This window comes from Buceros rhinoceros, unplaced genomic scaffold (assembly GCF_000710305.1).
Source record: "Buceros rhinoceros silvestris isolate BGI_N320 unplaced genomic scaffold, ASM71030v1 scaffold1459, whole genome shotgun sequence".
Classification (NCBI taxonomy): domain Eukaryota; kingdom Metazoa; phylum Chordata; class Aves; order Bucerotiformes; family Bucerotidae; genus Buceros; species Buceros rhinoceros.
The window spans coordinates 59801-70652 of record NW_010430700.1 but is presented as its reverse complement, the minus strand read 5'-3'; the positions used below and the strand labels follow the sequence as shown (position 1 = coordinate 70652).

Sequence of the window (10852 nt, the reverse complement as noted above, 5' to 3'; positions counted from 1 at the left end):
AAAAAAAAATCCAAAACCCCCAAGTTTCATCACTAAGTACTTCAAAACAAAAGCCAATTATATTCATGGAAGAAAATAACTACCTGCCCCAGCCCAAGGTCTACAGACGTGCTCCCAGCCCCCCCAGCTCCTGTTAGAAAGATGAGGGCTTCCCTCTCTGACTACTGGCACAAATCTCTCTGCTTACGGAGTGAGTGCTGAGCTGTACAGGCTTCACTGGCTTCTGGGCTCCAGCTTGTGCTGGCAGCATCAAAAACAATTTGCCTTTAGTTTCTACTCTTAAGCTGCAGCAACTTCACAAGAAATACCCTCCAAATCATGTCTTATACCAAATTACTTTGGCTCTCCTTTATTTTAGAAAGTAAAAGGGCATCTTTTCAGACTCTACACGTACTGCTGTTCTGCCTAAACGCTGGCTGGACAAATCGAAGGGTGACAACTTCACTGCTAATGCTCAGGACAAAGACAGACCATACAGAAGGAGAATGCAGAGAGCTGCTCTCTGATACTAATTTGCCCACTCCTGTCCTGAGTTAGACAGTCAAAAGTGAACCAGCTTACCCCAAATTCAGACCAAGGTATTAATTTCTTTTGTTAGAAACTGTGGCTCTTCTAATCTTCACCATTTTGGTGAGATTATAGGTCTTTTTTCAGAAGCATGAGTCTGTCCTGGAGAGCACTAAGCTCTCACGCCGTTCTGCTTCAGCCGCAGGATGGAGTCAGGGCACTGCCCACAGACCCACACGGGGGTGTTGCAGGGCTTGCAGCTGTGGCTGCTGGGCCCTGTATTAACGCTCACTGCTTTCCACGTGGTACCACTTCAAGCCAGCATCTCTGTTTGTAAATTTGGCATGATTTTGCCTGCTTTATCTGTTTGATGAAAGTCTGCATGTGCCAGGGCAGCAGTGAACTGAAGGTGTTACTCCTCTGTCATCATACTCCCTGCACCTTTGCGAAAGCCAATCTGAACCCAAACTACTCCCTGCACCTTTGCGAAAGCCAATCTGAATCCAAACTACCTAGATGGAAACTGTTAGAAGCCTCAGCACACCCTTTCCCCCTCAATTTTAATAGTGCACAGGCTTTGATCAGATATTTGGAGGAAGTTGAAAGAGAAAAGCCCTGAAGAAACCTCAGCCTGATTCAGAGGTCAGAAACAGACCACTTTGCAAAAATTTTTTTTACTTTACTTCTGAAACAACACAGCAGTGCTTTATGGGAAGCTCTTGTATCCCAACCTCACCCTCTTGAATCAGCAAACTACCATTACCTTGATCATCTGCTTGCAGACTCTCATGAGCGTGTAGTCCAGCTCTGGATCCATCATCTCTGTCTCCTGCAGTTTAAACACCTTCTGGTGGCAGCGGGTACTCAGCTGCTTCTTGATTTCTTTCAGGCATTCAATAATCTACAACACAGTATCACGACTGTAACAGACACTTTGCTGATAGGATCAGTCACACGCTGTCGAGAACGCACAGCTCTGTGCTCCCCTAATGGCTATTGTCACCTCATCTGGGCAGTGAAGTTCCCAATGCCTCGATCTGATCACAAGTCATTACCAACGCTCATTTCCAGGACTTGCTCCAACCTCATCTTTTCTCACTAAGGTTTAATGACATGAAGAGAGTCCCCTGGACTTGCTCTAAAACGCCAAACCTCATCTTGCAGACGTTATGTTTAAGAAATCTTTAGCAACATTTGCAGTAACCAGCTGTTGGTAGCTTAAACCCAGGGCTGACTGCAGAGTGGAGTGCTCACAGCATTGCATTCACCCAGTACTAATGCCCGTGAACCAGCTCCGACACACTGCTGGAAGATTTCGGTGATATCGGAATGAAAGTCTACAGCTCTTCAAAAGTTTCCGGAAATGAAAGTACAAATTAAATTGTAAATTATGAATAAAATCCATTACCTGAGCATTGCCATAGGGCACGTTTTGGCAGTAATTCTTGATGTCACTTTTACAAGCCTCATACAGTTCTGGTTCAAGTCTGATATCCTCGGTCTGCAGGAAAGATTACAACATGAACCTTAAAGTAGGCGTCCAAAGACTGTTTTACTTTGTTAATCTATGAACTCAGGCAAAGCAAGCAACTCTCCCAACAGGCAGGTCGGTCCCTCTGAATCTAAGGGTCCTGGCTGTAAGAAGCGGCGTTAGTGGGAACTCAACTTTGCGAATCCATGCAGTGCATCAGCTGGCTTGTTACACTGCATTTTTTTTTTTTTTTTACACCCGATTTTAGAGCCTGTAGGTTGTTTCCACTGCTCTGCAGCAATACAAGCGTCTGCAGCAACTGAGGTCTTTTCATTCGAAAGGTAAAGTACATATTAACAGCCACCCGTCTCTTGGGTGATCTGGAGGATGGGAATGAAGTCCCCTGCTTTTGGAGATGTCCAGCATTTGAGTTCTTCCACACAAAGGAAAGAGCACTGCTGCTTCTGATAGGGGCCAACTTAAGGTGAAGCTTTAACACTCAAACAATATCTACTGGACAAAGACCTTCAGAGTTTGTTGCTGCAAGCACTGCAGCAGGAAGCCGAGGCAGCCTTGCCTACCAGAACAAATACTGCTCCTATTTATCCACTGAGGAACTCGCAGCAGCTGGAGCCAAGCTGCTTCATCTGTGCTTCTTTCCTCAGTGTCTAAAATGAAGCTTTTATTCTCTCCTAGGGGACTTTAAGGACATCAGCATGTGTAGCACGTTGCTATCTAACACTAAACAATCACTTCTAGCTGAAATTCCAGTGACCTCTTAGCTCGCCTTAGCCTTCGTGGGGCCATGCTTAAGGCATTAGATAATCACTGCTTTCCTGTGAAGGGCAGCGGAGCCCCGTGTTGTAACCAGAGTGAAAAAGATAAATCAGATCCATCTCACAAATGAGCTTTCTTTTCTTCCCCAGGTTGGACAAGCCAGGAGGCTTGAACGGAAGGACCTCGCTAGCAGAACGGGCAGACTGAGAGTTTCATGCATGTTTACCATCTCCAGCTCTTCGACCCGCAGCTGTTTGCGGCACTTCAGAGAGACCCTGTGCTCCTTGGCATCCTGCAAAGTATCATTGCGCACAGTTGTGCTCAGGCAGATCACTACATCCACCCTGCAGAAAAGAAAACGGTTTTTTACTCGTGCACCCTTCACTCAAGATCACTACATCCACCCTGCAGAAAAGAAAATGGTTTTTTACTCGTGCACCCTTCACTCGGACCAGCCAAGATTGGTGGTAGATCAGCACAGCAGAGAAACTGATCCCAAGGATCTGAACACAACAGCCAAGTCCTTGTGCATCTGTGCTTGCTTCTGGCCTGGGTACAGGTCTATAGAGTAACTGGATGACAATCGATCGGACCAGCCAAGATTGGTGGTAGATCAGCACAGCAGAGAAACTGATCCCAAGGATCTGAACACAACAGCCAAGTCCTTGTGCATCTGTGCTTGCTTCTGGCCTGGGTACAGGTCTATAGAGTAACTGGATGACAATCGACACCCCCCACCCCCACATCCACACCTGCCCAGCAAGGCCTCTGCTCTTCAGTCATGGGAACGTTTCAGCAAAGCTTTACTTAACCTCCAAAAGAGATGAAGGTGAATACGTACATGGCATCGCAAGCAATCCTTTGGCATTATGGGAAGGGCATTTATATCATAAAATCCAAATAGTCTTGCTATCCACGAACAGGACTGACCTTGTGTGCAATTTAGCCGTACATCACTGCAGCAGGCCATTAAAAAAAACCCTTGTACTGAAATGAATAAACCAGCTAAAACAAGTGGGATATTTTCCCTTCCCAGGCCAGCAACTGGAGCAACAGTAGCCTGCGTCTTAGAAGACGCTGAATCTAGCGAGGATATAAAACATCCTGTAACTTTATTACACACTTATAAAATCAGATTGCTGTTTGGTCAGGTGCTACATACTTTTTTTTTATGTTGGGGCAAAGTTTCAGCACATCCTCCTTGCAGGCCATTTTAAACTTGTATGAGAACCTAAAATCTTTCATTTGAACCTGGAAGAGAGAAGTAAGAAAAACCACTTTGGTCAGCTGGAAGAAAAAAATTAAAAAAAATAAGAAAAACCAGAAAAGTGCTGCCCAAAAGAACACTCGGTTGAATCATACAATCAGCAAATGCTTCTGTCCACAACTGATTAACGGGGAAGCAAAGGGGGACAGCGCGCTGCTTGAGAAGGTGGGACCTGATCTACCTTCACCAGGAAGGAAGGAGGGCCTGAAATTAAATCATCTCCAGAAGTGACCATCTATGAGCAGCCACACAAGGACAACAGTCTGAATTCAGCGGAACACATTAAATACAGTGGGAAATCAATCTCAAAGAAGGAGACGTTTCATAATTAGCTAAATCCTGTCAATAACGAACAGAACAGGCTTCCACTGATGGTGGAGAAAAGCGCCGCTTACCAGCTGGAAATGAGTAACCCCGATTGCACATTTTTCATTCATTTCCTTCTGGTGTTTGTTCTGTATTAGACACTCCATCAGGTCCCCAGAATCAATCTGGTTATCTGCAACCTCCTGAAGAAGAGACGAAAGGCTTAAACACGAGCTACTCTTCCAAGTCATGAATTTGACGTTCTTTTAGCTCACTGTGACCCAGGACATCAGGAAATGTACAGTCCCACTCTACTGTGAGCTTACACCCCCCGTTAACCGACCACATGAGAGTTGTACCACACAAGTATGTACAGACCCGGCTCAGAAAAGAATCACCTGGGGCACATGCACACTTTAGACGAAGGAGAACACGCTGCAGAGACTCGGTGCTTACGTGAAATACTACACTTAGGTGTTTTCATCGCTATGTAACTACTCAATCCCAGAGCAATGCGAGAAGCTATTTCAGCAATGCTGAGCAGCTGCGCAGTGGAGTGGCTGGACACGCCGCTTACAGGCAAGGAGGGAGGGAAACAGGTTAGTTTTTAACCCTCGTATTAGAGTGATTTTTCCGATTCCAGGGCCATTTTCAGCTTTAAACCTCTAGCTTTTGTGCTAGGGCTCTGACAACAGCAGAAGTACTGAAAGGAACAAAGAGTTTTTGATTTAGGCTGGCTCTATAATTAAAGGCTTTAACTGCCTACCTCTGGTTTTCCTTTTGAACGGTAGCAAGTACACCAAGAAGTAACATGAGAAACCTCTACCCGTTCCCACACAGTGACTTTTCCCCAAAGATATTTGTGCTATTAGGGAATACTCACATGACAGAACGTCTGAATAATGGGCTCACACGCTCTCATCAGCAAGGCTTCGATTTGAATGTCCTGCAGAAAACACGCGGTATTTCATTTTCACAGTGAAAGGACAAGAACAAAGGCTCTGAAAAAACCCTGTCATAACAACTTAAACTCAACCCAGTTTATGGGGTTTTGAAAGATGCAGTCCAGACAGGTATACCCCTCAGTTCTGGAAACCCTAGAGTTCACTCTTGCCAACAGTGCGGCAAACCCAGGACAAGCCTTACAGCTTAAAGGAAGAGCCTGAAGAGTCTCCACTGAAACTCATTGCTTGGGTAGTTCAGCCAATCTCCTTCAAACTACAGCACTAGAAATCACCTTACACCTAGGCAGGAGTTAAACATTCAGGATAGTTCCACGCAAAGCCTTTTGTAACCATGGGAAGGAAGCTTTTCCCAGGGCACAACGTATATTTTGAGATACAGGTAACAGTTTGAGGCAAAAGGGCCAAATATGCAGCTTCACGAAATAAGTAAGGCTTACCTCACTGAAAGCCTCTCATGATGCATCTGGCAGTTACTTCTTGCAAAATTTGGGGGATGGGGGAGGGAAGTTGCAACACAGTACTCAAAACTACTTGCAAGCAAGACCAAAAAAATCACTGGTACTGAAGGTAAGCGGTTACCTGTGCATGAAATCCCAGCTTCAGTGTCATAACCAAATTTAGGCAGGAGAAACGTTGTCACCAGCCTAAATCCCAAACTGCTGTTCAAATCTCTTCTAAGCCCACATGAAAACTTGCATTGTACGGGCTCGAACGGATGATCACCGCTTGATACCAGCGAGCTGCATTTGTGCAGCTACTCCAACCTCACTTTTTTTCATCACTATCAAAGTGACATGCTCAAATATTCCCTTTATTGCAGGCTGAACACTGCTCACCTCGGACTCCAGCTCAGTGAGGTTCCCCACTATGTCTCTGCAATCAGACACCAAGTCATCCAGATGGTCCTGAAGACATTCCAGCTCCTACAAGAACAGACATTTTAGTGTGTGACCTAAGAACCCAGTCTGAATATCTGGGCTTGAAATATCATAACACACGTGAAACCACCCTCCTCCTTGTAAAGTCCTACGTCTTGCTTAATCCCACTCCTCTGCTGGCACTCCCAGAACGCTTACACATAGCTGTAAGAATGTTGGACTAGGATGTCACCGCTTGTTCTCAAAAGCTGCGTGATGTGCTTTTGCTTCAGGAATATCACATTTAATTTGCTTCACCTAACCTTAATGAGAGGTTAATTATCCAAACTATGACCTAGGCTGGGCACTTCAATGAGACAATGGCGTATGCTCTGCTGCGGAATGGCTCCTCCCCGACAGCTCTGCTAGGGCACAGCAATTTAACACCAAAGTATTTGCTGAAACTTTATTAAGTAGCAGCAGATGTTAGTTTGGTTCTCTACAAACACAGGAAGCATGTCGGTATTTGCCAAATGGAAATGGGATAAAGTTTATGTGGGAAATGTCAAGCTTGTAATAGAATATTACAAATAAGAGTCAGGGTGGGGAGGAGTTGCTTCCTTAAAGTCCTTCTTGCTAACTACCCGCTTCCCCCTCTGCATTCCACTACACTTTCGAACCTCCTGAAGACACGCCATAGGTGCAAAGCTTCTTCGTATCCCCTCTGTCTTGGTCTAGTGTGGACTGTGTTTCAGACTGCAAACATTTTTAATATATTCTCAGCTACAACAAGAAAGCTAACAGCAAGATGTCCCTTTACCCCCTTTTCTGCCCTTCCCACTGCTCCAGCTCTGCCATCGAATGAGCACTGTTACTGCGTACAGCACCTGCCCCGTCTCCGTTTTCTCACTGCACCACTTCCCCAGGTCGATCATGCATTTGTCCTGGAGAGCTGGGTCCAGCTTCACGTCCATGGCACGCTGGTGGAGGATCCTCTGCACCTCTGCTCGGCACTCCCGTGATAGCTGCAGAGAGGGCAAAGACAGTTTAGCAGATGGGGTCTCTAGATCCAAACCACGCAAACGAGATGCTGCCAGGTAAGATACAGAGTGTGACCTCAAATCCCACCAGCAATCCCAGAATCCACAGAACAAGCTCTGCACTGGCTCAGCTCGGGCCCCCCCACAAGCGATCCAGGCTCCAGGAGTCTGCAGCTCTGTCACTTGGTTTGGATGGAGGCTCCTGTCATTCCACTACAATAAATTTTATTCTCTTAAACCCTCACTTTGCTTTTGAAATGGGATGTCAAAGCAGGCGTGTAGATTATCTGCCGCTGCCCCTCCTTTCGATGCTACAGCTGCTTCTGGAGAAGGAAGTCAAAATAGCTCATGCCCTCAATACCAAAAGGGAAGCCCTGAATCAGGCCAGCTGTAATTTTTTCTCAGCGATCACCAAGACTGAGGAAGAAACAAACTGTAGAAAATCAAGGTTAAAGCTTCACACGTTTAAACATCCAAACCACCAGCAGTTACCTAGTGTTCTGCAGACAGCACTGGGAAAAAGTACAGGTCTAGTCTCTGATGAGTTTGCTTTCAGACACTGAACCTCCAAATGGCAGCTGCTCCCTTAGCCTACTTTCCACAACAAAAATATATTCAAAAGCCTCTTCCCTCTCTGGTAGGGTATTTGCAGCATGGCTATTGATTTCTTTGGTCAGCACTAATATACAATGGAATTAGAAAGTCTCAACTCAGTAGACTAAGAAACTGCATTAAAAAAAATTATTCCTAAAAGAGAGATGCTTTCAATCAGTACTTGACCTCTGCCATAAAACACCTTTTAAATCAAGCTGTTGAAATTAATTTTTAAGCCAGGCCATTCTGTAAACCCACCAACTCCTCAGGGCTGCGGACACTACGGTGTCAAAAGAAATAGAACCCAGTACCCAGCTGCTTTCAAGCGAGTGCCTGGATAAAGGCAGGAGAGGGCAGCAAAACTGAAAAAAGTAGCTCTGAACCCAACAAATGCGATTATGGTGGATCTCCAGCCTGCAGGGCAGCAAGTCAGATCCCTACTGTCTTCTTCAAAGACAGCATAAGCACATTTACCAGTACAGTCTGCTCTAAAGAACGAAAAGGCTGCTTTACATCACCAGGAAGCATTTAATGCAATATAATCTGAAGCTGTAAGCAAATCAAAACCTCATTAGAAATGGCCTAGGAAAGCTGGGCTGGGGACTCCCATTTGCATCAAACCAATTTTGCAGCTACGCCAGCAACCTGCAAGGACTCCCATTCCTCTCTTGAAAGACAGGGGAGGACTTGCACTGTGACTAAATGGACATAAGTAAGCTGCTGTCAGCACACAGCTCCCCTTGTCACATCTTGATGGGGCCATTTCGCCTTACCAGAACGACAGCACAGACCTTCAAGATGTGTCTGAGGAGGAACTGGGCATCTGAAGCAGCACAAGCACCAGGTACCATTTACTAGGGTAAATACTTCTATGTAGCTCTTGCAAGTTCTTACAGTTTCAGCACAGGGTTTCCAACCTGCAACCCTTCTCTCACAGAAGAAAGAGCAGTAAGCAAGCTGCACCCTTACCCTCCTTCCTTGCTCCTCTGTGCGGTACGCGTGTCTGTACAAGCAGGAGAAAACAGCCCCTGGAGGCATCAGCTCACTAGTCTCATTCCAGCCATGGGTATGGCAGAGACGGGAGGCATCTCCCTGACACTTGCGGTAAAGGACTGTATCCAATCTGCAAACAGAGAAGTTATCACTCACACTTTATTCAAACCTTTAATGGTTTTCATATTCTGAAATGCTTTTGAGGCAGAAAAATCCACTTGGAGTCTCCCAGGCCGCCACATCATTCAGCAGCAGTGCATGACCAACTGGTGGCAAAATGCCCGTCACTCCATTCGGAATAAGCTCCCTTATCTCGTGAAAATACACAAAGATCTTGAATTACAGATTAAACCTTCCTGAGGCGCTTCCCATTCCCTTCCACTGCATGCCAGCCAAACGCAGACACATGAGAACAGAAACCATCTCCTCCACGTCCTGGGGCAGCAGAAAGGTAGGTACGTACCATGTTTTGCTTGCGTAGTATCTTGCATGTACTTTGTACTGCTGCCATTTTGAACCCCCAGTTTCGTAAGAACCTGAGCGAGATTAATCATCGTCTGCTCTGGGTCTCAGCTTACTGAAGACTCAGCATCCCTTGCTTTTGCATACCAGAAAACTGCAAGTGCAGGTCCCTGAAGATGACATCTAATTACATTACAGCTAAGTGAGACACTGCCAACATTTCAAAATGGAAACCTGAGGTTTCTACAACACTTCAAAAGAAACATCAAGGGATACCAGTGGAATCAACTATATGGATAATGATAATAGTAGCAAGAAAACCATTACTACTCCGTGCATCTGCGCTAGGTGTATGGTTAATATCACAGTTTTCATGAGTCGGTTCTAGGAAACAGTGGTTAAACAAGAAAGATGAGCTAATGTTGAACAAGAAGGATGAGCTAACGTTGCCCAGCCTGCAATACGAATTAGAACTATCTTTCCTCCCAGCAAAATGCAAATACTCAGTCTTCCTTCTTCCAGTCACTTAAGTTTGGCTCAAGCAATGAATTACCTGCTGGAAACACGGCAGGGGCAGGAGAAGCAGCAAAGGCGGCAAACAGGAAGAGGAGGAAAAAATAATTAAGTATTCTTGTCTACCTATGGAGATAGTTACGGAGATGACTAAAACAGCCACAAAGCCCTAAACTCTCTGGTCCACAAAGCCCCACATATTTTACAGGCAGAACGTTCTGGCAACGCTGCCTGAAGATCCAGCTATGAGTCAGATTTGCCTAACGTTTAATTCGAATGTCCTTTGCAGCAATCAAAGCCTGTGACATCTTGCCTCTCGCTCTGTGTGGTCACAGAAAACAATTATCCCACTTCTTGCAGTTACTCCATTTGACGTACTCTGCTTCCTCACCTCTCAATCTTCTTCAGAAGAAAAGCCAAACACTTATTCTTTCTTTGCTTGTCATGTTCATCAAATTTATACTCTCCTCATCTTTGCCCACACAGACACGGGGGCTCTTGTACATATGTGAAACAATGCACTGCCATCTTTGGGTGAGGAAGTGTCCCAAAGGGAACTGCATCTACTCTACAGGCTGTAATCACATCTAGAGAATTTGCAAAGAGGCAGAAATGGAAGCCAGGAGCCTCTGCACAGTGGCTCTTTGTTAGACTTGGTAGCGTGGTTTTCCGAACTCCCATATTGTAGTGCTCAGCGCAGATAAAACTGCTGCCACCTGCACACAAAGTGACCTTCGACTTCAGTATGGCCATCTTTTAGTGAAAGATGCTGTTTCACACGGAACTGCTAAAGCATGCAAACACTAAATACCAACACTGAGTGAAGATACATCTTGTTTTACAGCACTCACTTCCAATCACGAGATATAAAATACTGGAGCTCCAGGAGCCTGTGCTCACAATCCTCGACCATCTTCTCAGTATACAAGTGCTCCATCAGGCAAGAGAGAATCCTGCGAACAGAAGAAAAAAATTACGCAACAGACTGTTAATAGTTGTGCTGAGCTTCGTTGTTGAGCTGGTGTTGCAAAATCCCGCACCTGAGTCACAAGAACCCCCTGCAACACTAGACAGCAGGGGGGGAGTGGCTGGAAGCTACC

The 10852-nt window shown here is 45.5% G+C and overlaps 1 protein-coding gene across 1 annotated transcript in view; it reads right to left on the bottom strand.

The window, feature by feature from the left end:
* Positions 1–679: 679 nt before the first annotated feature.
* The window catches only part of GLG1 (golgi glycoprotein 1), a gene marked incomplete at its 5' end in the record, with an annotated part of 34906 nt that continues 24733 nt past the window's right edge, over positions 680–10852 (bottom strand). The window contains 11 exons of the mRNA XM_010143108.1: positions 680–727; positions 1271–1408; positions 1916–2008; positions 2982–3099; positions 3918–4006; positions 4418–4531; positions 5212–5274; positions 6130–6216; positions 7038–7175; positions 8754–8907; positions 10604–10705. Of these exons, the coding sequence (XP_010141410.1) occupies positions 680–727; positions 1271–1408; positions 1916–2008; positions 2982–3099; positions 3918–4006; positions 4418–4531; positions 5212–5274; positions 6130–6216; positions 7038–7175; positions 8754–8907; positions 10604–10705 (1144 nt within the window). The remainder of the gene's footprint in view (positions 728–1270; positions 1409–1915; positions 2009–2981; positions 3100–3917; positions 4007–4417; positions 4532–5211; positions 5275–6129; positions 6217–7037; positions 7176–8753; positions 8908–10603; positions 10706–10852) is intronic.